The sequence below is a fragment of the Plecotus auritus genome (genome assembly GCF_963455305.1).
Source record: "Plecotus auritus genome assembly, chromosome: 3".
Classification (NCBI taxonomy): domain Eukaryota; kingdom Metazoa; phylum Chordata; class Mammalia; order Chiroptera; family Vespertilionidae; genus Plecotus; species Plecotus auritus.
Window position 1 is genome coordinate 194,992,702 of NC_137772.1, and position 27,967 is coordinate 195,020,668.

The 27,967-nt window shown below is 36.9% G+C and overlaps 1 protein-coding gene across 1 annotated transcript in view; it reads right to left on the reverse strand.

Annotated features, from left to right (window-relative positions):
• The window catches only part of ETNK1 (ethanolamine kinase 1), a 50,621-nt gene that overhangs the window by 4,786 nt on the left and 17,868 nt on the right, over nucleotides 1-27,967 (reverse strand). Inside the window, exons 3-6 of the mRNA XM_080661442.1 lie at nucleotides 22,012-22,152; nucleotides 19,935-20,077; nucleotides 10,311-10,394; nucleotides 7,919-8,079 (exon numbers count right to left, since the gene is read on the reverse strand). Of these exons, the coding sequence (XP_080517568.1) occupies nucleotides 7,919-8,079; nucleotides 10,311-10,394; nucleotides 19,935-20,077; nucleotides 22,012-22,152 (529 nt within the window). The remainder of the gene's footprint in view (nucleotides 1-7,918; nucleotides 8,080-10,310; nucleotides 10,395-19,934; nucleotides 20,078-22,011; nucleotides 22,153-27,967) is intronic.

The window sequence follows — 27,967 nt, forward strand, 5'->3', positions numbered from 1 at the left end:
GATGGCTTTGGCTATTCGAGGTCTTTTGTAATTCCATACAAATCTGATGTTTTTTTATTCTATTTCTTTAAAAAATTTCATTGGGATTTTGATAGGGCTTACATTAAATCTGTGTATTGCTTTAGAACATATTGTTGATTCTTCCAATCCATAAACAAAATATCTTTCCATTCATTGCGTGTGTTTTTCAACCTCTTCAACAAATTGTGCTAAGAAAATTGGAAAGCCACACACAGGAAAGAATGAAACTACAGTTTGTCCCATATATAAACATTAACTCAAAATGGATCAAAAACCTGAATATAAGACCCAAAACTGCATAAAAGAAAACACAGGTATTACACTTATAATCTTAGTCTTAGAGGAGATTTTATAAATTAGACCCAAAAGGCAAGAGAGGTAAAGGCAAAAATAAATGAATGGGACTATATAAAACTAAAAAGCTTCTGCACAGCAAGAGAAATAGCCAACAAAACAAAAAGGCAACCAACCAAATGGAAGATGATATCTGGAAACAACAGCTCCATCAAGATGCTAATATCCAAAATATATAAAGAATTCATACAGCTCAACACCACACAAACAATCCATTTAAAAAATGGGCAGAGGACCAGAACAGACACTTCTCCAAAGAAGACATACAAGTGGCCGAAAGATTTATGAAAACATGCTCAACTTCATTAGCTGTTAGGGAAATGAAAATCAAAACTACAATGAGGTAACACCTCACACTGTTAGAATGGCTATTATCAACAAGACAAGTAATACCAAGTGTTGGAGAGGTGTGGAGAAAAAGGAAACCTCATTCACTGCTGGTGGGAATGTAAACTGGTAAAACCACCATGGAAAACAGTAAGAAGGTTCCTCAAAAAATTAAGAATATAGTTACCATATGACCCAGCAACCCTTCTTCTGAATACCTACCTGCAAATATTGAAAACATTTATTGGCAAAGATATATGCACCCCTATGTTCACTGCAGCATTACACACGGTGGCCAAGACATGGAAACAACCAAAGTGTCCTTCGAAAGATGACTGGATAAAGAAGAGTGATAAAGCCTTGGCCAGTGTGGCTCAGTTGAATGGGCGTTGTCACATGCATCAAAAGGATGCAGGTTCAACTCCCAGTCAGGGGACATGCTGGGATTGCGGGCTCAATCCCTGCCAGGAGGCAGCCAATCAATGCTAAGATATCACATGGATATTTCTCTCTCCCCTTCCCTCTCTCTAAAAATCAAATGAAAATAATAGAGTGGTACATATACCCTATGGGATACTACTCAGCCATAAAAAAATATGAAATACTGCCATTTGCAACAACATGGATTAACCCTGAGAAAACCATGCTAAGCAAAGTAAATCAGAGAAAAGATTTAGAACCACATGATTTCACTCATATATAGGGCATAAAACCAAAAATAACAAACAAACAAACAAACAAGAAACTCATAGACACAGACAATAGTATGGTGTTTACTAAAGGGAAGGGGGTTGGAGGTAAGGGAGTCAAATATATGGTGATGGAAGATGATCTGACTTTGGGTGGCGCAATATACAGATTCTGTATCATAAAAATGTGCACTCAAAACCTGTATTATGTTATTAACAAGCGTCACTCCAATAAATGTAATTTTTAAAAGTGTGTTGCTGATAAAAATCTCTATTTAAAATACACTGTTGCAATTCATTATACTGTATCATTAATCTACATATATAAAAGCCTAAGCGACTGGATGACCGGATGGTAGCTATGATACGCACTAACCACCAGGGGGAAGACGCTCAATGCAGGAGCTGCCCCCTGGTGGTCAGTGCACTCCCACAGCGGGAGTGCTGCTTAGCTGACAGACGGGCGCCAGAAGCTGGGCTCACGGCTGGCAAGAGCAGCTGTGGTGGCACGAGCCTCTCCCACGAACACTCCCCTTGTGTGCCACAGCAGTGGTGGTGGCAGGCACAGCGAGCCAGGATGAGTGGGAGCGGCATAGCACCCAGCTCGGGCTCAGGCTGCTCCCTGGCCACCTGCCGCTTCGCACACTACTTCGTGCTATGCGAGATCGATGCAGACAGTGGGCTGGAGCCCATCGAGCTAGCAGGTAAGGCCAGGCTGCAGCGACGTGGAGGTCCACTGATCCCTGCAGGCCAGGCCAAGGGACACTACCAGTGTCCAAATCTGTGCATCGGGCCTATAGTAGGATATAAAAGTTCCCAACAAATACAGATATTAAAAAAAAAAAAAAAAAAAAAGAATAGCCCTAACCGGTTTGGCTCAATGGATAGAGCATCGGCCTGCGGACTCAAGGGTCCCAGGTTTGATTCCGGTCAAGGACATGTACCTTGGTTGCAGGCACATCCCCAGTAGGGGGTGTGCAGGAGGCAGCTGATCGATGTTTCTCTCTCATCGATGTTTCTAACTCTCTATCCCTCTCCCTTCCTCTCTATAAAAAAATTAATAAAATATTTTTTTTAAAAAAGAATAAATAATACAGTAAAAAGTAAACAGCTAAAGTCACATGCATGGAAAACATATTGGTTTAAAATAAAAGGGTTGGGCTCTGGAGTCAAACTGCAAAAATTATTAGCTTTATGGCTTTGAACAGTTTAATTAACTCCTCTGTGCCTTTGTTTACTCATGTGCAAAAGGCAAGTGTGATATTATGCTTTATAATAAATATATACTCATTCCTCATCCATTGTTCCTGGCTCATAGCTCCCCCAAATCTTTAGAATTTCCTAAGCATAAGCAAATAGGAGCATCTTTTGTTATAATATTTGGTCTTTCATCACAGGTTCCTGAATAAATTCCGGAGTCACAGAACTTTAAGAAATATCTTATAATTCATAAGAAACCCTTTTCAACCACACTTGAGTTTACAGTATGAGGTGACTTCTGGAAAGCCCCTAAGGAAGACAGTTGGTTGCCAGGGGAACCTGCCAAGTGATTAGAGAGAAAACTTTCAGCCCCACCACCTCCTAATCTTTGAGGAGAGGAAAGGGACTGGAGATTGAGTTCAATCAGCAATGGTCAATGACTTAATCTATATTGCCTATGTAATGGAGCCTTTATAGAACCCCAAAGGAGAGTTCAGGTTGGTGTAAACATGCTGGGACATGGGCGCACCTTAAACTCTAGGGGAACAGAGTTCCTGCATTCAGGACTGTCTGGACCTTGTCCAATGTACCTCTTAATCTAACTATTCTTATATAGCCTTTATATTATCCTTCATAATACGGTAGCAAGTATCTGTAAATGTTGCTGAGTTCTGTGAGCCACTCTAACAAATAAATCAAACCCAAGGAGGGAGTTGTGGAATTTATAGACAGTAGGTAAGAAGCACAAGTAACAACCTAGACCAGTGGCCAGCAAACTCATTAGTCAACAGAGCCAAATATCAACAGTACAACGATTGAAATTTCTTTTGAGAGCCAAATTTTTTAAACTTAAACTTCTTCTAACGCCACTTCTTCAAAATAGCCTCGCCCAGGCCGTGGTATTTTGTGGAAGAGCCACACTCAAGGGGCCAAAGAGCCGCATGTGGCTCGCGAGCCTCAGTTTGCCGACCACTGACCTAGACTCACAATAGGCATCTAAGAGGGGCAGGAAGGACAACAACAAACAGACAATCTTGTGGGACTGAATCCTTAACCTGTGGGATCTGACATTATCTCCAGAACTGAGTTAAATTTCTAGGACACTTAGCAGTCATTTCTGCTGAGAACTGGAAAATTACTGATGGTGTAAAATAACACACATCAGAGTAGTATCTATACCTGGTATATAACAAACATTCAATAAAATATTATATTAAATTAGAATGATAAAATAGATAAAGATTTTTTAAATGGCCTTTTTACCTAAGTAAGTATCTTACACATATAATGAGAAGTAAATTATGAGATGAAACTAGAGGCCCAGTGCACAAAAATTTGTGCACTGAGGGGGGGGTGTCCCTCAGCCCAGGCTGTGCCCTCTCGCAATCCGGGATCCCTCAAGGGATGTCCACCTGCTGGCTTAGGCCCCCTCCCCGGGGAATCGGGCCTAAGCTGGCAGTCAGACATCCCATCCATCTGGCAGCCCGGGAGCCCTAGGGGGATGTCCGACTGATGGCTTAGGCCCGCAGTCGGATATTCTTAGCACTGCCAAGGAGGCGAGGCTCCCACCACCACCGCTGTGCTTGCAGTTGTTAGCCCAGCTTGTGGCTGACTGGAACTCCCCTGTGAGAGTTCACTGACCACCTGGGGCAGCTACTGCATTGAGCGTCTGCCCCCTGGTGGTCAGTGAACATCATAGCAAACAGTCGTTCCACCGTTAGGGTCAATTTGCATTTTACCCTTTTATTATATAGGATGCCTTTTTTTTTTTTTTTGGAAAGTCTAAACAAACAAGGGGTTCTCAAAGCTGTCCATCAAATCCATGAGAGGTTCTTAAGATCCAAAACTACTTTCATAATATGTTACACCTGCCTTTTTGACTATGTTAACATTTGCACTGACGGTTCAAAAACAATGGTATATGAAGCTACTGGTACCTTAGCATAAGTCAAGGCAGTGATACCAAACTGTATTAGTGTAGTATCCTATATTCTTCATCACCACGCACTAACGAGTAAAAAGTCAGTCTCACTAAAGAATGTTCTTAATGAAATCTTTAAAATTATTAATTTTATTAAATCTCTACCCCTGAGTGCATGCTACTCTAAGATTCTATGAAATTACATAGAAAGCACACATAAACCACATCTACTACATACCAAAAAAATGGAGATTGTCTCAAGAAAAGCATTTAAATGAGTTGGAGATCCGAACCAAGATGGCGGCATAGGTAAACACCTAAACTGCTGCCTCACACAACAATTTCAAAACTATAACTAAAAGACAAAACGTCTATCACCTAGAACCACGGGAAAGCTGGCTGAGTGGAAGTTCTACAACTAGAAGGAAAGAGAAAAGAGCACTGAGATGTGCACAAGCGCTGAAAAGCTGAGATACAGGGGCGCGTGAATCGGGCTGGCAGTGGGCGACTGGGTGCGCTGCTTTTTTCAACCCAAAAAGAGACAAGCTCCCAGTTACTCTGAACTCCAGTTTCTGGGGAGACGCTGGACTGTCTGCAATCGGGTCGGAAAGTGAGGGTGGCTTGCTAGCAGAGGTGTGCACAGCAATCACTGATTTCTGCGCAGGACGGGGGGACTTGGAAACGCGGAGACGCAGAGACGGCTGACTGGCAGCCATCGCTGTTTGCCACGCCCTAGCCTAGTGACTCCCTAAGACCCAGCCCCACACAATCTACAAACCCACCCAAGCTCCACCAGCAGCTTTTGCATGTAAATGGTCTGCCCTATCGCAGCTTAACCTAACAAACTGCAGCTCTGGTCAGACAGCTCCAAAACCTCCAAACCCCAAGCAAAGAGGAGAAAACTGTAGTTCTCGCTGTAGCTCCTGCTGGGTGGCCTCAGACAGTAGCTGACCTGCACCCCATTGGAGATCCAGAAGCTAGTGTATCTAGTGGTCAGTGTGAGATGACACCAGATTTCCACTACTCACATCTACTCACATCCGTAAGTGACACACTCAAGAGGCAGACTCAGTGAGCACCAAAGCCCCACTGAAGCAAGTCCTGCCCCATAAGCATGTCTCCAGCACAGCAGTCCTTCCATTATAGACACAGCGGGTCCTCACAGCCAATTGGCCTGGAGGTCAATTCCTCCCAGTGTACCAACAGCAATCAAGGCTTAACTACACCAGGACTTTGCACTCAGCCCACAAAGGGGTGTACCAAGAGTGTCCACCTCAGGTGATATGCTGAACCATTGGTCACCTACCACAGAAAACCACTCCATCAACAGAGGGAAGCAAAGACAAAGAAAAATGTCACAAATGAAAGAAATGGAGGAAAGCAAACTACTGGACATAGAGTTCAAAACCACATTTATAAGGTTACTCAAGAATCTTCTAAAAACTGCCGAGAAACTTGATGAGACCTCCAAGGAGCTTAGAGAGACCTTCAAGGACCTTAATGAGAATGCCAAAAAAATAAAAAAGGACCAGTCAGAAATTAAGCATACACTGTCTGAAATAAAGAATATACAGAAATTCAACTGTAGGTCAAAGGACCCCAAGAATCAAACCAAAGATCTGAAACATGAGGAAACAAAAAACACCCAACCAGGAAAACAAAAAGAAGAATCCAAAAATATGAAGATAGTGTAAGGAGCCTCTGGGACAACTTCAAGCGTACCAACATCCAAATTATTGGGGTGCCAGAAGAAGAGAGAGAGCAAAATATTGAAAACCTATTAGAAGAAATAATGACAGAAAACTTTCCCTACCTGGTGAAAGAAATAGACTTACAAGTCCAGGAAGCACAGAGAACCCCAAACAAGAGGAATCCAAAGAGGACCACACCAAGACACATCATAATTAAAATGCCAAGAGCAAAAGACAAAGAGAGAATCTTAAAAGCAGCAAGATAAAAACAGTTACCTACAAGGAAGTACCCATACGACTGTCAGCTGATTTCTCAACAGAAACTATGCAGGCCAGAAGGGAGTGGCAAGAAATATTCAAAGTGATGAAGAGTAAGAACCTACAACCAAGATTACTCTACCCAGCAAAGCTATCATTCAGAATTGAAGGGCAGATAAAGAGCTTCACAGACAAGAAAAAGCTAAAGGAGTTCATCACCACCAAACCAGTATTATATGAAATGCTGAAGGGTATTCTTTAAGAAGAAAAAGGTAAAGATAAAAATTATGAACAACAAAATGACAACAAATACATACCTACCAACAAGTGACTCTAAAAATCAAGTAAATAAAAAATCTGATGAACAGAATGGACTGATGACTATAATAGAATCAGGGACATAGAAAGGGAGTGGACTGACAATTCTCAGGGGGAAGGGAGTGTGAGGGGTACGGGAAGAGATTGGACAAAAATCTTACACCTATGGATGAAGACAGTGGTGGGGGGTGAGGGCATGTGGTGGGGTTGGGAATCAGGTGGAGGGGAGCTATGGGGGGATAAAAAAGAGGAACACCTGTAATAATCTGAACAATAAAGATTTATTTAAAAAAATAAATGAGTTGGAGTTGTGAGCTCAACTTGCACATGTATAATGAAAAAACATGTTTTACTTTAATAAACTAAAGTTATAAAACCAATAAACTTTTATCATGTTAACATTAAGATGTAATGATGAATGCATTGTGGAAAACCTCGTTTCCCATAAATCTGTCCTTGAATATGCTTTCATAACAAAGAAAAAAGAAGACGTCTATAATAATAAAAGCGTGATAATGCTAATTTGACCAGACAGCTGAACAACCTCCCTGACGAAGCCACAGCAGAGGGGGCCGAGGCAGAGGCGGTTAGGGGTGATCAGGCAGGCACGCGAGTGGTTAGGGGCAATCAGGCAGGCAGGCAGGCAAGCGGTTAGAAGCCAGAGATCCCAGATTGCAAGAGGGATATCCAACTGCCAGTTTAGGCTCAATCCCACATGATCGGACCTAAACCGGCAGTCGGACAACCCCCAAGGGGTCCTGGATTGCAAGAGGGTGCAGGATGGGCTGAGGGACCCCCTCCCCCACACGAATTTCATGCACTGGGCCTCTAGTATAATATACAAACACTAATTCACAAATAATCCTAACTCTAACTGGAATCCATTCATTAAACAAATAATTACTGGGCACTTATCAAGTAGCCAGGCACTATTGTTCTAGGGACTGGAAATATGGTTGTGAATAAAACAAAATCTTTGTTCTCAAAAATACTATAATGGAAAAATTGTAAAGAATTGCATTTTGTCATTATTTTGAACAAAAATTCACAAAATTCAAAACTGAAAACTGTTTTATAAGGTGAAAATTTAAACAGTTGTTAAATCATATGAAGAATCTTCTGTTAAAATTTAAACTTACCAAAGCAAACTGATTGACTTGAATGAAGAGTATTTCTACCTCCTTTTCAGTAACTTCAGTCCCAAAGCCCTTATATTCTTTGTAGGCTTCAAGGTAAGAACGCAGCCACTGGTCCTGTAGTTCTCTACCTGGGTAGAGACTATAATCTACATCACTCACACCTAAAGTGAAAAAAAAGTGCAATGAAAATTTAAAAACACATTCTCTTATGTACTAGTATACCTTTAATTCTTACTATTTACATAATTTTCAGAGAAAAAATAAAACATCTGGCTGAAATACTAGATTTAATCAGCATGTATTAAAATACACCAATCATAATGTATTCTTAAGTTTGAATGCACAATACAGTTGACCACCATAATCAATTCACATTGCTTCAATTTTTCCTCAGTGTGAAGCTTGAACTACCTGCATCAGAAGCACCAAATCTTTTCACTAAGCAGCCCAGAAGATTCTTGTGCACATTAATATCTACACTATTTCCTATAACTGTGGCTCTGAATCTTTCCTGACTATTACTCACAGGGTAAGAAAGACATTTTATATTGAAACCTCATACACACACCTGATATTAAGTTTTACAAACCACATTTACCCTAACTATACGTTCCAACTCCAACTTTTCTATTACTTATTTTCTGGTCCTTGCTTTAAAGTAATTACCCCACAAATTTGATCTTATCATCTGCATTTTGCAAAAACTAACCCAGAAGATAAAAGTTCATACTATTTTGTCTAGCATTCAAGGTTCTTCATAATTTGGTCCAAATATACTTGTCTGATCTTATAACCTATTCTCCTGCATGAATTTTATATCCTACAAAAATAAGTACACTGCCCCAACCAGTTTGGCTCAGTGGATAGAGCATCGGCCTGCGGACTGAAAGGTCCCAGGTTCAATTCTAGTCAAGGACATGTACTTTGGTTGCGGGCACATCCCCAGTAGGAGGTGTGCAGGAAGCAGCTGATGTTTCTCTCTCATCGATGTTTCTAACTCTCTATCCCTCTCCCTCTCTGTAAAAAATCATTAAAACATGTTTAAAAAATAATAATAAGTACACTCATCTTGGAAGTTTTCTCCCTTCTTCCTATAGTACCCTCCTTTCTATTCTATCTGCACATGCAAATGCTACCTAACTCTCAAGTGTTACCGTTTTGCTATGCTACCTTTCAACTGTTAGCTTAATTTATTTTCTACACAAAATCATACTAAGATCAGTGGAGTTTCCTCTTTCATACCCATAGCAGTGACTATCCTTAATACTAACACAATGATTATTCATTATATAAACAGCTGCTTTACCTTCCTACAGAGATGTGAAAACATGTACAGTATATATGTAGAGATATGACATGCATATGATAAGCATAGTGTAGGGAAATTATTGAATACATGTAAACTAAAACTTTTTCTCCAGCCAGTAACCTACAGTGTATTAAAATATATGAATGCATGGAAGTATACAAACATAAATTCAGCAATGAAATATTCCTACTAGGTGTAAACCATCTAGGGGAATTTCCTATTCCTTAGTTCTAGAGCTTTTCATGTTTCTAAATATAGTCATAAAATGTATTTTAAATTAATTCCATTTACATTAGAAAAACTAAACCTTTTATACTTGACAGTACTAATGGAATAATTTCCAGGGGCAAAAATGACCATATTTTCAATTATTCAGTCAAAGACACAAAAACACACGAACACACACACACACACACACACACACACACCTCAAGCTTTTTAATTAATCAACATTTCAAAAGCCCAATTATACAATGGAAATAGCAAAGGCTTTTAAATGATTTTTAAAATTGATTTCAAATCATAGTCTCTGTATTTTACTGTGCCCTTGATGAGTTATTTCCTTCATCTGTATACTGGAAATATTACCTAACTTAAAAAATTGTTGTAGAGGAAAAAAAATAAGGTAAAATAAGACTTGTAAGCACCTTGCACTGTGTCAGGCCCTAAGAGGAGCCACAATAATTACTTCTTACTAGAGGCCCGATGACGAAATTTGTGCAAGAGTAGGCCTTCCTTCCCCCGGCTGCCGGCACCGCTTCCTTCAGGCACCCAGGACCCAGGCTTCCCTCGCAGCCCTGGCTTCATCCGGAAGGTCGTCCAGAAGGACGTCCGGAAGGATGTCCAGTCTAATTAGTATATTGCGCTTTTATTATTATAGATTTCCCTTAAGACATTAATAAAGAAGTCTTCTCTATCCTCCAGTAATAAACAAAAACAAATAAAGAACAAAGGACAGAAAAAAAGTTAAAAGAATTTTGCTCCTCTTCCCAGTTTATCTATTTTAAAGAAAAAAACAAAATTCTAAAAGTGTCATATTAAAGTTACATTATGCTATTCCACTAGTTAAGCCCTGGATTTTACCTGCAAATTCATTGAAATGGTTTCCAATATCATATGCCAGGTAGTTGTATCCAGAATATTCATAATCAATGAACTGTACATCACCTATGTGAGACACAAAAACAAAGACATAAGAAATCACATATAAGATCAGAAAATCCCTAAGCTATTTGTAATTAAATAGCTTTTAATATTTTGTCTCATTGTACGTGCTTGGTTACATGCACTTCTGAGACAATACAGGTTAAGGCTGTGAATTTATGGCAATGAGCTTTACAAAATTCAATTATGTATCTTTGTCAACAGCTTATTTATGAACATTAATGTCCACTATAATCAAGATAAGTCAAAATACTGTATATAGTCATTTTCCAAATTCAAACAAAAGCAAAATGTCTTTCACCACATGGGGGCATCAGTTACTTAAAAATTCAAATTTAATTAGAAATGAAAACTAACTTTGGAAATTGTTATTATTATCTAAGCAATTTTAAAAAAATCTGATACTTCAACAGTGAACTAACAAGCTAACTTACATATAGGAATCAAATATAAACTTTCAAAGACTTGAATTCTGTGAATCCTGCAGTTATGCTATTAACACTTGCTGATCAACTTAACAATATCCCTAATTAAAGAATTTAGTTGCAATCAACCTCTTAGATTGTCTTAGAATGCCATAAACTTAAGTTTCTAATACATACCTGAGCAGCATTAAAGTGGTTGTTTTATCTTTTCTAAAAAAACAAAGGTACAATGGCTACTATAGATCTGGGGCTCAACAGAGATACATGTTTTGTTTTTTTTAAGAGACAAGAGAAAATGTTGTGCGAGAGAGAGAGAGCGAGAGCAGAGCAAGAGCAAGAGAAAGAATATGAATCTAAATGGGTCACACTGTCTATACCAGATATCACAAACTCAAAGGCTTACAAGGGCCAACAGTTAAAATGGATACATAAACAGAGACACTGTAAGAAGAGTTTATAAGTTGCAATTGTGAAAATAAATAGCATATGCCTGGTTACCCTGTCTTTTAAAGGTAGATCATACTAAGGTAACAAACTCCTGGTCTTATACACTCTGGCATTTCCTCCCTCCCAAAAAAAGATCTTTTGAACTATAATGTCTTGATATAGATATGTATGTTTAATTTGGGATATATGTTGATGATATTCAAACTCAGAAAAACAGAATTTATGACAAAAAAATGTCACAGCAAATGAAGTATTTTACATAAAAGTAAAATTTTAATGTAATTGTATTTAATACATCATTCTAAACTTGTATAAATAATAGTCAAGTCTAAAGTAAAGTGAGAATCTAAGTATCAAAGCTCAGTTATCAAAATCTATATGCATATTGACAAAATAAGATTTTAAAATGTTGGTAACTACAATAAATCACTGCAATTCAAACATCATAAAATATTATATTGAATTCACAAAAAATAATCCCACGGAAAGTCTTAAAGTTAACCAAATCACTCTACTAAAGTGTAGAATGAGAAGACAGAGTGTGTTTCAACCAACCACTTTAAATTTTTTTCTGGTTACCATTGGGGATGAGAGTGAAGATCACTATCATGATAAAACACTTTGCAGCCATGAAAAAGTTTTTTTCATTTTCAAAGATGACTTAATGACCAGGAGAATTAGAAATGTTATATGAAGAAGATACAAAATAGTAAATGCAGTAATCCAATTTGTTAAAATATTATGCCTAAAGAGGAAAAAAAGAACAAATAATACATGGGGGGAATGAATGGAAATAAAACCAAAATAAAATATTTCAACTGGTTTCATTACCAGTGACAAATGACCCTTTTTCCTTTATACTTTAAATCCTTTACAATAAACATACTTTTAAGAGGGGAAAAAAAAGATAGTTTAAAAAATTAAGATGAATTCTCTACAAACCTGTAGATAGGTAAGAAAATAAAACACAATGATTTGGGAGATGCCTATCCACTTGGTCTACAAGTAATCAGGATTCAAGATTTACCAAGTGGCACAACTGAACTAACGAAACAGTTTTAATATAAAAATGTTTTCACTGCAGCTGTTGATTGTTTTAGCTCTTTAAACATAAAATTCTTGTAAAGCTCATATTAACTGTTACATGCCAATAAAAATACACAGCCAATCCTGAAGCTTACTTGCCACATAAACAAGTTTCTATTTCAATTTTCAAAATTATATTTAGAATTTGGCAAATAAGTTAAAATGGCAGGTAAAACATGCCCGCTTATAAATACAATTTAAATAAAGCATAGATCATTTTAACAACAGTTAAAATCTGTTTCAGTATGAATGTTTTAGCAATGACTTTTTGTAGTAGCATTAATTCATTAAAACTATCCTTTATTTTTATATGCTATGTCGAGTTTATAAATAATGAAATTTTTAAAATAAGAAAATGAAGCTAAGAAGATACAGATGAGGCTGTTACCAGGCTCCGTGCATGTGAACAAGTGATGCGATAAACCTCCAGTCAGTGCGTTTAAGAAGCACGGGGTGCGCCGCCACATGGCAGCAACAATGGCATACCTAATCTGTAGCAGATGAAGAAAATTTGGCAAACTCACATTTTACAAGACACAAAGCTTAAAAGGAAAAAAAATTTAAATCCGCATTAACTATTCTTTTTCAAACTATTGCAAACAAAGTGGAACTCAACCTTAAATTTAATCTTCTGCAACAAAGTAAAATTAAAGACGCCTACTTCCCTTACTTTGGGTGCCAGAAAAATCAAATTACTACAAAATGCTTTCTACTAACAGAAAGTATACTAAACCTTTTTTCTTCTACAAATTTAACTTCTGTCTTCTAAAATTTCCAGTTATTTAGAGGAACGTCGACATCACTATTAACAATCAATAGTTTATATGGAATGATTATCTTGTTAATTTTTTAAAACAAATTTTAATAGGATTTTAAGAATGGGAAAAAATGAGAATACTCCTTAAATTTTTATACAACATTTTATATGTGTATGCATTTTCTGAGGAGATTCTCAAGTCTCCAAATTCTCAAGGGATCCTTGACCTCTGAAAAGCAAAGGAGTATGCTTTAAAGGCTAAGACTATATATTATTTATCTTTATTAATTACCACACTGACTAGCACATAATAGGTAAAGCATAAGATTATTAAATAAAATATACTCTGAATTTTTAAAAGCTACATTTTTCATTACTGTATTTCTTATATATCTTCACAGTAATAAAATCCACACACTACCTAAACAAATTGTTCAAATCTCAGTATAGCTGAAAATAGCCCATTTTTAAAGTACTTTAAAACCAAAAATATATATATATTAACTAAGACTATAATTCACATGACATTCATTTGGACTCCTTTATTTTACTGTTATTAAGAAGAAAGGAGGAAAGATAAAAAGTGAAATAACCAATATAAGACCCTGAAAATCTTTTGAACTTACTCTACTTTGTCTGTAGTTTTATACATACAGTATATATGTAGTATGATTATAGTAATGTCAGCAACATACTTTCTCTCTTACACAGAAAAAATGAATACTCTGCTCTGGGAAACTATCCCTCTGGTATCCAGTAGTAGTTTTACCATAGCACTCATCATTCTGAATGTAAATATTTGTTTCATAATCTGACTCCTCCGCCACAGAGCATATGGCTTCCTGAAAGGGCAGTAAATCCCTCTCATCTTTCATCATGCAATCCACAGAGCAATACCTAGCACACAGGAAGTATTAAAATGCTAGTGGAATAAATGAAGGTTTTCCAGAGAATGCTGGAGACACAATGATAACACACATTTAAATGAAGTGTGGGGAAAATAAGCATGAAAGAACAAAGGGTGGCATTTTTGACATTCATATTCAAGTATATGATTGAATATACAATGGGACTGAATGTATGTACAGAAAACATTAAACTACTATTTTAGGTAGCTATTTTTACAATCCATTTAAGGTTTTTATTACCTGATTTAGGGATATTTTATTTTACGCCAATTATGATCTGAAATACAAGTTAAAACAAAGTTTAACTGTTCTTCATGAAAATTCCACCCTGTAAAATATGTTACCAAATACAAAAATAAATTTGTATTTAAATTTTAAAATAAAACCAAACAAAAAACTACCCTTCTCCTAAGTTATTAAAATATCAATAAAACAACCACAATAATGCCTTTTCATGAATAACGGAATAGACAGGATTTAAAGCCAATCAAGTGATGAAAGAATAGTGACTCACCCATTTTCTATTTACATTGTGTAAAACTAAAGAAAAACCTGGTTTACACTGTAATTCCCAGAAAAATCTTTTATTTCCATTCATTTGTATTTCCTTAAATAGCTGTAACTCAGCTTCTTATATTTTGCAAACATAGCAAATAAACAATGATTGCCATTCCTGAAACTTAAAGTTATATATTAGATCTTTATATGAGCTTTTATGAAGAAATGGGCAGAGGGAGAAAATGAAACCACCTCCAGTTAACACTATGACAAAGCATTAAGACATGAGACAACAAACAAAAACTTTAGCAATTATTTCTAACGTGTCAGCAACTAAAGGTTTATTTGAAATTAAAATATTAGATTTAAAATAGGTAATAAGCATTATTACTGTTTGTTCTACTTAGTATAAATTATTTTTAAATTAATTATTGATGAATTTAAAAGATGACTAGTGACTGGTAAGTCCTATCTCACAGTTCAGGAGCAAGAACCACTGCTTTTGATTTTCTTATTATGTAACAATCCTATCATCATATCATTAAGTAGTCTTTTCTTACCTTTTTAAGAAGTCATGTCACTGAAGGCGAGAAATGGGCTGCTGTTTTTAAAAACCACCTAAATTCTGGGACTAACTTTTCAAAAATCTTGACAGCTACCATCAACTTCAGAAAGGAAGCTCACTCTTCTCTCATATTCCTGAGTCCTGTCAACTGACATGGTGAGAAGAGGCAGTGGCAGTATTTCTTCCTGTAATGCCTACCATTCCTATAACATTCACAGGTGAAAATGCCTATAAACTGCAGGGAGCTCATAGTCTTTGTGTATGTCTCTATGTGAATATGTACTTATATAGTATATACATACATACACACATACATATATACAATCTTAAACTTTAATTGAATCACTCAAGGTACAGTTACCATAGAACCTGTAAGTTGCACTGAAAGACAAACTGCATTGTCATCGCATACCTAAGAGCTAAAATTCTCCTAGTTATAGTACATAATTAACCTTCCTACTTACAGTAACCATTTTAACTTTTTCACAGTCAGATAACATTTTGTAAAATGGATCCTAGACACAAAATATAGGGGTTGGCAAACTATGCTGAGGCCAAATCCAGCCAGCCCACTGCCTGCTTTTGTAAACAAAATTTTACTGGAATACAGCCAGACATATTTATGTATTATCTAACGCTATGTTTGCACTACAATAGAGTTGCACAGTTGCAACAGAGACTATAATATCGAATGCAAAGCCTAAAATAAGAACTATCTAGCCCAAGCATGTCAAACTCAAAAGCTAACAAGGGCCAAATAAACAAAGTTTAAGTGGGCCACATAAAAACAAAAGCTTCAATTTTCATAGAAACGTAGGTTTATTTAGATAAGACACATGCTGAATACAAAGGGCTGAAATAAATAAGTAATCATTAGCATAAAATAATACAACATTTTAATAAAAATTAATGTTTTCTTAAACATTAACTTACCAGACACTGAATAACTGCACAAAATAAGCATAACACAAATAAACCTATTTTTCTTGTTCTCCGAAAGCAAAATATTTCTTATTGCACACACCAAACAAATCAGTACAAGACTAATGACGTGGCAATCAACTGCTAAAATATTCGCTGCTAGTATTAGTGGAGAGAAATGGTGCACCTACGTCTAAGACATGTAAGGAAAATGAATGCAACACGATTATAGTAATCGGTCATGAGCAGACGTTATAGTTCATTATTAATAATTATGTATAACAGGATATTGTAAAAATTTAAGTTATGAAATTTTTATTAAAACACTTCTTACATACCGTTATGTTGGCTGGGCCACAAAAATATTCATTGTGGGCCACATGCAGCCCACAGGCCACGAGTTTGACATGCTGGATCTAGCCCCTTAAGAGAAAAAGTTTGCCAACCCTTCTCGTGGTATAAATAGCTGTTACTGAGAGCTGCCAAGTACCTAGTCCAGTGCTATATACTTGATAAGCATGATCAGAAACCATCTGAAGTATATATCATCTAAGTTGAAAATGAAGCAAACTAAAGTTCTAGACCAGTGGTCAGCAAACTCATTAGTCAACAGAGTGGCAAACCGCAGCTTGCGAGCCACATGTGGCTCTCGAGCCGCAGTTTGCCGACCACTGTTCTAAACTATCAACAATATAAGTACTGCCTGGAACTCTGTTAAACATGCAGATTCCTAAGCTCATGTATAGGAATTTTTGTTCATTTGGTCTTGGATTTTTTTTTTCCCAGTAACCTAGATGATTCTGGCACAGAATTGAATATAAACACTGAATATAGAGATAAAATGACTTATCTCAGGGGTGGGGATCGTCCCGCCCAAGGGCCATATAAAGCCGGCAAAATCATTTGGTCTGGCCCTGTCAACGCATTAGGGGTGAGTTAATTAAATGTCTGACCAAATATAGCTGGCTAATTTTTAAGTTGATAATTTTGTATGGCCCGCATTTGCTCTAAATATCCATATGGCCCTTTGCAGAAAAAAAGTTATCCACCCCTGACATATCTAATACCACTTGCTTCCATATGTGATTGAGAAGAAATGTGAACCAAGGTGTGCTCCGTTCCAAAAGTCTATGTTCTTTCTAAATTCTCCTGGTTATAACTAAGCTTTAATATATCTGCTTTTAAGAGTTAACATAAAGATTTTTAAAAATGAGTTACAATATACAAAATCTAAGTTATTATGGTTGAAAAATACATGTGGAAGCATCGATGATCCAGTTTAAATTCATGAAGTTTAACTAAAATTTGCACTTCTGAGATATTAAGGATCTAAAACATACAACAGAGATAGTAAGCTTGATGATGTCAAGGCCAGTCCCTTGGCTTTCATCTTATTACTTTTATATATTTATATCTCGTAGATGAGTATAAAATGGTGCAGTCCTGAGCTCAAATTATAAATAATGATAAATCAAACTCATTTTGAATATAATATGCAGCTTAATAATTTATTCTATGTAAAAATTATTTTAACCCCAAAAGAATCAACACTTGGCTTTTAGATGCTGTACAAGGTGACCAGTTAAGGTAAAGAACTTTGAGATACATATTTCTCACTTTAATTATCCTCCTTCTGATTGCAGCCATAAGTAAATACTAATGCTAAGCTAAAGTCTATTTTTTGCTATTAAATTTACTAAATTTATAGAATTTACATTCTTTTAAAGTCAGAGGCATGGTATCTTACCCTTATAAAGACAAATATGTCATACAGTAATGTTACTTTAAAAAAAATTAGCTCCTAATTTGAAACAAAATGAGATAATAAACAGAAAAGGCTAGACACACTTTCATGAGTTTTAGATTTTACCTGAACAAGATTCCAACCACATTTTCTTAATGCTTATCAACTAATCACATAAGAATTTATTTTTTTAAGTGGATGTCATGGAGTTCACACTAGCCTTTCTAACTAACACTATAAAACCATTGGTAAAGAAAAACAACAAAACTTCTCCATAACTAACACACAAACAAACTCAAAGACAAGAAACAAATGGTATATAATAGACTTCTGAAGGACAAACTATAAAATATATATCAAAATAATATTTGTTGAACTTTATTCTGTGTACGAAAAAAAATTAGACATAAAAGTATGATTTAGGTAATTCTTGATAAATATAAAGAAATGACAATTTTGAATTCCTAAAGCCAAAATGAAGCATAAAAATTTATTTCAAAATATGAGAACTTTTCATATCACTGATCAATAGTTTAGATAGGCAACTGGTAAAATTAAAACATAAAAATGTACTTTTAATACTAAGACAAAGTAATCTGATTTTTTTGGTCCCTTCTGTTTTAATTTTATAAATAAATTGGTTCTATGAAATGAATATGCAAAAGAAACATAAAAGTATGAAAGTTAAAATTATATTCCAAAGGAAATAGACTCTCTTTGATTAACTTGCAGTTAAAAATAAAGCTGAGTGTCCACTTCAAGCGCAAGATGAAGTCCCTCACTTGAAATTTCATTACATAAAATAATGTGTTATTCAGTCTTACACTGAACTTAAAAGCTAATACATTCCTTTAATGCACAACTAACACTTGTCTCACAAATGGCATTGAGATTTGGTTACTAGTATATAATGTAGTACATATATTCTATGGCAATGATATATAATAAATGGACAATAATAAACTAAAGGACACTGTCAAGTACTTAATGTTTTAGAGTACTCCTAAGTCTTAAAAATATAATTCTACACAAAAACTTCCAGACATTCAAAATAAATATGTCAGCTTAGTATATTTTTAAATAAGAAAATCTCTAAACTACATTAAAATAGCAAATAGAAAAGTTACTCAAATGTTTTTGGAAATAGATGCTTCAGGCTACCGTCCTTGACAGTGTTCTTTACTTGGTTTTCTTCAAGTAAAGCAAGTTACAAATATCCACCACCTCTTATTAGAATAGTCTCAACTTACAATCTATTAATAATGGTCACAAATATTAATGTAATATAACTATGACCATTTAATCAGAATTCTTTGGCTTTAGTATCTTCACAACAACACACTTTTGATTCAAAACAATCTTCCAACTATAATGATTATCTTCAAAACTGATTTCCTATAAAATGCAATAGCTTCATAGTTTCAAACAGACTTTTTCCATACTAATCTTTCAATCAAAATTGTATTTTTAAATTTCATCTGTTTAGCAACCAAACCTCAAACCACCCTATCCAATAATAATACAACCAAGTGTTTCTTAAATATAAAACAGAGAATTTGAATATAGAAAGATATGATCAAAGAAAACATTTCACCAGAAAGTATCACTGTCTACCTCAAAAATATATTAAAACTATTTGCCAGATCTTCTTGATTATTACTTTAGTAGGTACAAATATTTCCTCCATCTGTGGCCCTCTCCTTAGCATCAAACCACCTAACAAATCAGCATAATAAATAGGTAACAGAAAACCTGGAAACATTTGTTTCTAATACTGTTGTCCTTCCTAACACTGAGAAAATTTCTATATTTATAAATCAGTATAGTGTCAGTTGGTTTTTCAATAAACCCCATTACAAGCAGGTGTATTTTCAAACAATGAGTTATCAAATATGTTTTATAGTTAAATTTCATAAACAAGTTATTTTTATCATCTTTCATTTAAAACTCGCTTAACAGGAACCAATCTGTTTCTATTAAATAAATTCTAGGAAACAGTTTATACAAATATATAGAAAATATATATTCCTACTTAGCACAGTTACCATGACTTTATAACCTATAAGAAAATATTTAAAGACTTCATGCATGTTTTCAATCCTGGCATTTGAATTAAATTTGAGACAAAAATCAAAAGACCACAAGAACATCAAAGAAATAATCTCTACTTACTGCTAAGGTCAAATACCTACCTTGTTTCTCATTGTAGATTATATTCTTACACAGTAGGTCATTATGGCAAAGCACAACAGGTGAGCCCAGGTTGGAAAGAATCCTCTTCATCCAGTTCATCTCTTCCTGAAGAATCTGAGAGCTTGGAATATCACTTAGGAACCTTTTAATTTTAAAAGAGTTATATCTTGCTTAGGTTAATGACATTTTTTTCAAGTTGGATTAAGGATTAATAATTAATTTAATAAATTCTTTCCATTCAATAGCACAGACTCCTAAATTAAAACAAGCCAATTATTCCAAAAGCTGGAATAGAGAAAAACCTTTACAATGAACTTAAACATGAAAAGAAACTGAGCAAGAGTTAAATTGTAGGGCAGAAAAGTAAAAAATATATCACTACAAAATTGAAGGGAAAAATACATATGCTAATATATATGTTTTACACTTACTTCCATTTTATAGAGGGAAAATCAAGACACAAAGAGTTTAATAAAAACAGGTTTAAGTGTATTAAAGTTACAAAGACAGTCCATTAAAGATCTGAACATTTACTTCAAAGTTTGGAAGGGTAAAAATACAGTATAAATCCGTTAAATTCACATTTCAAACTCAATATATATTATCCACCATAGATAAATGGACTCATATTATTACATGATAATCATATAATCATTATAATACCATGTGGCAATCACACCATGGAATTTTCATATTATTCGTTATAGAAACTGGCTCATAGCAGTCAGACCAGGAAGGGTGAGAGGTAGTGTGACAAAATGGCCAGTTTAGACCCTCTAACAATCTGGGACTGCTGGCTCCTAACCACTCACCTGCCTGCCTGCCTGATTGCCCCTAACCCCTCTGCCTGCCTGATTGCCCCTAACCTCTCTGCCTGCCTGCCTGCCTGATCGCCCCTAACTGCCCTCCCCTGCCAGCCTAATTGAGCACCCAACTGCTCCCTACTGCTGGCCTGATCTCACTCCCAACTGCCTGCCTGATCACCCCTAACGGCCCTCCCTTGTTGGCCTGATCTCGCCCTCAACTGCTCCCCTGACAGCCTGGTTGCCCCAACTGCCCTCCCCTGCCGGCCTGATCTCGCCCCCAACACCTCTCCCCTGCCAGCCTGATCACCTCTAACTACCTCTGCCTGCCTGATCACCCCTAACTGCCCTCCTCTACCGGCCAATTTGGTTCTGATTGGTCAGTTTCTATGCCAGTCAGCGACTCTGGGCCTATCAACGGGGCCTGATCAGAAAGGCAGGGCTGATCAGCAGCCCTGGTGGAGGCCTGGAGAGAAATGGGGAGGGCGCCTCAGGCCCAGTGGGATTGATGGAAGTGCGGGGGTGGCATGGAGGTGGTGCCTGCGCTTCTGATCACTTGCACACTGTGTTTTATACCACAGCATGTGGCAGCAGCTGTGAAGGACGCCAGGGCAAACCAGCACTGACTGTAGGACTGACTTCCGGTTAGTCAGCCTTCGGTCATGATCGGTCATTACAACCCTGGGCTTTATTATTAGGATAATGAAATACTATAGTTAGTTTGACCCTACAAATTCTAAGTAAGACTCTAGTAAATGAATTTTCAACTTCATTATATAGGACTTCAATAGCCATAGTAAACTAAGATAACTCAAGCTTTTTCACATTCCAATATTACTACACTGCCCCAATGTAATCTCTAGGCCTATTCAAAACAGCTTTGAACAAAAAGTTTTTTTTTAAGTCTCAATGACCAACTCATACTATGCAAAAACATACCTATTCATAGTGATCTTTATATTTCAGTTACTTGCAAATAAAAGATCTATATTTATTTTTTGTCCCCTCATCTCTGCCCACTTCCCTACCCCCTTGCTTTTGTAGGGTTTTGTTTTGTTTTTGTTTTTTTAGTCATCTGGGGGAAGAGAGAGGCTTTATTTCTATAGTGCTATCTGAAAGTCAAATGAATCAATGCCTATTTTATTTCAATGCAGAGATAAACCAAACCAGATTTTATATACAGAAACCTTATAGTTATCTTTGAGAACTAGTATATAGAGCAAAGCAATGTAAAACATCATTTCAAATGTAAAAGTAATTTTAATAATTTTACCTTTTATTAAGATCTTCATCTGCAAATCCTGTGGGAATGAGAGAGAAGTATTTCCTCATTTTCAGCCATAGATTAGATTTGGGAATCCAGCCATTGTGTGCATGAATAGCATGAATTTTAGCAAGCTGACGTGCAATTAGCCTATTTAAAAACAAAAGAACATGGAAAGAAAATGTTAAGCATCATACTTCATGTCTAGACACAGGTAAACTAAAACAATTAGTGTACATTTTTTAAAACATAATTTATTTTTTACCATAAATGTGTAAGATTCAAAAAATAATTTGGCAAGTCAACTCCCACAAGGAAAGGAAAACAAATGCTTAAAGCATCAGAAGGAAGAAAATTACAATTAGTATGGCAATTAAATATTGTGTCCAAAAGGGGTTGAGTATCTGAAAATAGGTGTCCTATTATGATTACACAATGTTTGGAACCAGCAGAACAATACACAATTATAAATTATATCAAGACACATATTAGAAATTAATCAGAGATACATACATTTAAATTATACTGAGTCACTTTAATTTTGAGCCTTAAGGTTAAGGAGCAAAAAGGGACTAAAGTAAAAAGGTAACCAGGGAGATAAATGGGTTCTATGAGTTAGTTTCATTAATTATTGTTAAAGAAAAATTCTCTAAACAAATATTTGGATTTTATGATGTCAGAATCAATTGTCTTGATGCAACCTCAAAATAATTTAAAATTGCATAATGTTGTGCCCATGCTATGTTTGTCTCTGTAGAAACCAGTACAGCAAATCTGATGGAGGAATAAGCATACCAAACAGAAATTAGTTACCAAACAGCCTACAGACTAGCAAGCGAAAAAATTACTTAATAATCCACAAATTAAAGAACTTACAACTAACTAGTTGTCAAAATGCTAACCATCTAATGTAATGCTCCTCAAATTAGTTCTACGACCTACAACATAGCACCATGTACAAATATCTGGGGTCCCACCTGAGATCTACTCAATCACAATCTCTGAAAGTGGGAGCCCCCAAAACTCTTCATTTTAAACAAGATCTCCAAGTAATCCTAAACCACTGTAAAGTCTGAAGGGCACTAATATAATGCTCTATAGCTTGGCTGTGTACTGAAATCAAACTTTAGAACTTCAAAGAAAAAAATACAGAGCCCTGGTTACTAACCCCCAGAAATTGTGATTTAATTGGTCTGGGCATCGGGACATTTAAAAGCTTCCCAAATGACTTCAATATGCAAAAATGGTTGAGAACCACTCAAACTAAGGCACACAGGAATCTAACATTGTAGTAATCCTTCACCAATCTGTGATTACATAATTTTATGACAGTTTTATTACTATAGTGAATATTTTTATCTACCCAGTTCTGATTTTTCCTTTGGAAAAACTTCCATCCTCTTCATTTTTAGCTAATGTGATTCATACAGAGTTTATCTCAATCCTGACTCCCTGTCCTATCTGCAACATGAACTTGAGTGAAGATATGACACATACTTGCCCACGGCATTCCATCCTTCAGGGCACAATAATTGGTTCAGGGCATATTACCCAAGCTAGGCCAAAAGGACTTGATCCCAGAACTTTTGTTGAAGCTTTGACTTTGGTTGAAGCCTTTATAAAAAAAGGAATTCCTTACCCCACAACCTGGGGTGGCAATACTAATTAGGTAAGCCTGCAACTGCTGATCACTGTAATTGTCACTCTTAAGAAAATTTCCTAGAAAATAAAACTTCTTCATAAAGTTTGCCAGAAAAAAAAGCATGTGGCTCAGTGGATGGAGCATCAACCGGCACACGGAAGAGTTGCGGGACCCAGGACATGTAGCTGGGTTGAAGGTTTGATTCCCAGCCCAGAAGGTCCAGGCGAATACGGGAGGCAACAGATTCATAGCTCTCTGTGCCCCTGTCTCTCTCTCTTCCCCCAATCCCCTTCTACTCTTTCTAAAAATCAATGGAAAAAAAATCCTCGGTTAAGGATTAAAAAAAACAAAACAAACAAACAAACAAAAAACACAACATTTTTTCAAAGATAGTGATATTTCTAATGATACCGTTCTAGAGCCCATGGATCCATCCATGCTTGAACTCATTCTCAGTTATATGTACCAATAAATTCCTTCATAAGTCGGAAGAGAAACCAAGATGGTGGCATAGGTAAACCCCTAAACTGCTGCCTCACAGAACAATATCAAAACTACAACTAAAAGACAAAACGGACACCATCCAAAACCACAGGAAAGCTGGCTGAGTGCAAATTCTGCAACTAGAAGAAAAGAGGAAAGCACATTGAGACTAAGAGGGGCTTCAAAAGGCAGAGGTACGGAGACTCGCACACTGAGAGGACAGGTGGCTGTGTGCATGGGCAGCTGAGTGCGTGGCTGGCTTTCTAAAGCGGGAGGGAGAAGGAAGATCCCGACTGCACTGAACTCCAGTCCCGGGCGAGACACTGGGAAACCAGACTCATTTGGGGGAATCTGGACTGTTAGGAAAAGAGAAAGCACACTGAGACTCGGGAGCTGTGGAAGGCAGAGGTCTGGAAGCGCGCACGCGCGTGCAGTGAGGACTGACTGCTGAATGCACGGGAGGCTGAGTGCGCGGCTGGCTTTCTAAAGCGGGAGGGAGACAGAAGCTCCCGACTGTGCTGAACTCCAGTTCCAGGCAAGTTTCTGGGAACCCAGACTCATTCGGTGAGAAACTGGACTGTCTGGCAACGGGCGAAACTCAAGGGTGGCTTTCTCTCAGAGGTGCTTGCAGCGATTACCGAGGGACACTGAGACCCAGGGGCCTCATAGGGCAGGGCTGACGGGAAACCAAGGCTGTCTGCTCAGCCCTGAAACTCCGCCCCATCCAAGCTGAGCACAGAAGCTTTTGCAATTTTGCAAGTCTTGTCTCATAAGACTGTCTCCAGCACAGAAGTTTTCCCAGTGCAGACACAGCTGATCCTCACAGCCAATTGGCCTAGAGGTCAGTTCCTCCCAGTGATACCAACAACAATCAAGACTTAACTACAACAAGGCTGAGCACACAGTCCACAAAGGGGTGCACCAAGAGTGTCCACCTCAGGTAACTGGGGAGGCTGAGCCACTGGGCCCTAGAGGACACCTAGCACACAAAGCCACTCTATCAACTAAGGGAAGCAACCAAAATGCGGAGACAAAGAAACAGATCACAAATGAAAGAAATGGAGGAAAACAAATGACTGGATATAGAGTTCAAAACCACAGTTATAAGGTTTTTCTAAGAATTTCCTAGAAAAGGCCGATAAATTTAGCGAGACACTCGAGGATATGAAAAAGGACCAACTAGAAATTAAACATACACTGACTGAAATAAATAATAATATACAGAGACCTAACAGAAGACTAGAGGATCGCAAGAATCAAGTCAAAGATTTGAAATACAAAGAAGCAAAAAACACTCAACCGGAAAAGCAAAAAGAAAAAAGAATCCAAAAATTTGAAGATAGTGTAAGGAGCCTCTGGGACAACCTCAAGTGTACCAACATCCGAATTATGGGGGTGCCAGAAGAAGAGAGAGAGCAAGATACTGAAAACCTATTTGAAGAAATAATGACCGAAAACTTCCCCCACCTGGTGAAAGAAATAGACTTACAAGTCCAGGAAGCGCACAGAACCCCAAACAAAAGGAATCCAAAGAGGACCACACCAAGACACATCACAATTAAAATGCCAAGAGCAAAAGACAAAGAGAGAATATTAAAAGCAGCAAGAGAAAAACAGTTAGTTACCTACAAGGGAGCACCCACACGATTGTCAGCTGATTTCTCAACAGAAACTATGCAGGCTAGACAGGAGTGGCAAGAAATATTGAAAATGATGACTAGCAAGAACCTACAACCAAGATTACTGTACCCAGCAAAGCTATCATTCAGAATTGAAGGGCAGATAAAGAGCTTCACAGATAAGAAAAAGCTAAAGGAGTTCATCACCACCAAACAGTATTATATGAAATGCTGAAATGTATTCTTTAAGAAGAGGGAGAAGAAGAAAAAGGTAAAGATAAAAATTATGAACAACAAATACATGTCTATCAACAAGTGAATCTAAAAATCAGCCGAAACCGGTTTGGCTCAGTGGATAGAGCGTCGGCCTGTGGACTGAAGGGTCCCGGGTTCGATTCCGGTCAAGGGCATGTACCTTGGTTGCGGGCACATCCACAGTGGGGGGTGTGCAGGAGGCAGCTGATCGATGTTTCTCTCTCATCAATGTTTCTAGCTCTCTATCCCTCTCCCTTCCTCTCTGTAAAATATCAATAAAATATGTTTAAAATAAAATAAAATAAAATAAAAATCAAGTGAGCCCTAACCGGTTTGGCTCAGTGGATAGACCATCGGCCTGTGGACTGAAAGCTCCCAGGTTCAATTCCAGTCAAGGGCATGTATCTTGGTTGTGGGCACATCCCCAGTAGGAGGTGTGCAGGAGGCAGCTGATCAATGTTTCTCTCTCATTGATGTTTCTAACTCTCTATCCCTCTCCCTTCCTCTCAGTAAAATATATTTTTAAAAAATTTTTTTAAATAAATAAATAAAAATCAAGTGAATAAAAAATCTGATGAACAGAATAAACTGGTGAATATAATAGAATCAGGGGCATAGAAAGGGAGTGGACTGACAATTCTCGGGAGGTGCAGGAAGAGACTGGACAAAAAGCGTACACCTATGGATGAGGACAGTGTGGGGAGGTAAGGGCAGAGGGTGGGGTGGGAACCGGGTGGAGCGGAGCTATGGGGGGAAAAAAGAGGAACAATTGTAATAATCTGAACAATAAAGATTTATTAAATTAAAATAAATAAATAAATTCCTTCATAAGTCAGTTTGAATTCTCAACTTATCCTCAATCAAGAGTACCAATGCGTTACCAAAATATTAAAATCTGTAACCTTTTTAGGTATGTGTGCTCTGGTTCATATCAAACAAATTAGGAAATAAACAACTCTGTATATAAATTAAATAACTGCTACTTGATTGACCTTCCTGAAAACCACATACTTGTCTAACAAGAATACAGTAAAAAAGAAATATGTTTTTATACCACTTCCATATACACGTAGGACCAAATGAATGTATGATACTTTAAGCAGATGGAAACTTCAGGGAAAACCAGGTGATGATAAAGACAAAACAAAGGAGGGAGCAAATACATACACACACACATATATATGTATATATACACATATGTATACATGTGTGAGAGACACATATGTATTTTAAGCCAGTAAGAACAGGTTTAAAACTTTAATGCCCTAACTGGTTTGGCTCAGTAGATAGAGCATCGGCCTGCGGACTGAAGGGTCCCAGGTTCGATTCTGGTCAAGGGCATGTACCTTGGTTGCAGGCACATCCCTAGGAGGGGGTGTGCGGGAGGCAGCTGATCGATGTTTCTCTTACATTGATGTTTCTGACTCTCTGTCCCTCTCCCTTCCTCTCTGTAGAAAATCAATAAAATATATTCAAAAAAAAAAAAAAAAAAACACTTTAAGGATAGAGTTGGGACAAGAGGCCTGAGGAAAGATATGATCTGTGTTAGATAAAACTCATGGGCAATCTATGTCAGCAGAACATTATGTCCTAGAAATGTTTACTGAACAAATGAGACTGTTGATTCAGGAGAAAAATCACATATTAGAACAGGTATTTAACACTAACAAACTTTATTTACTGTGATTTTTAAAAATAAATAATAATGTCAATTTTTATAGTTTTACCCCAGGGTTTGTATGAAACCCTGATTTGCAAAATATAAAATGTAGTCTCAGAAGTTGTCTGATTATAACTTATCGAGCTGGGAGTGACTAGAATGCCAATTCTCTGGTAAGTACTTCAAAAATGAATAATATATATGGCCACGATTTCAAGGGGCTCTTTAGATTAATGGGATCTGTTGAGTATGACTAGCTGCTAGAAGAGAAAGCATGTACAAATTTTGAATGTCTTGAACTTTTCT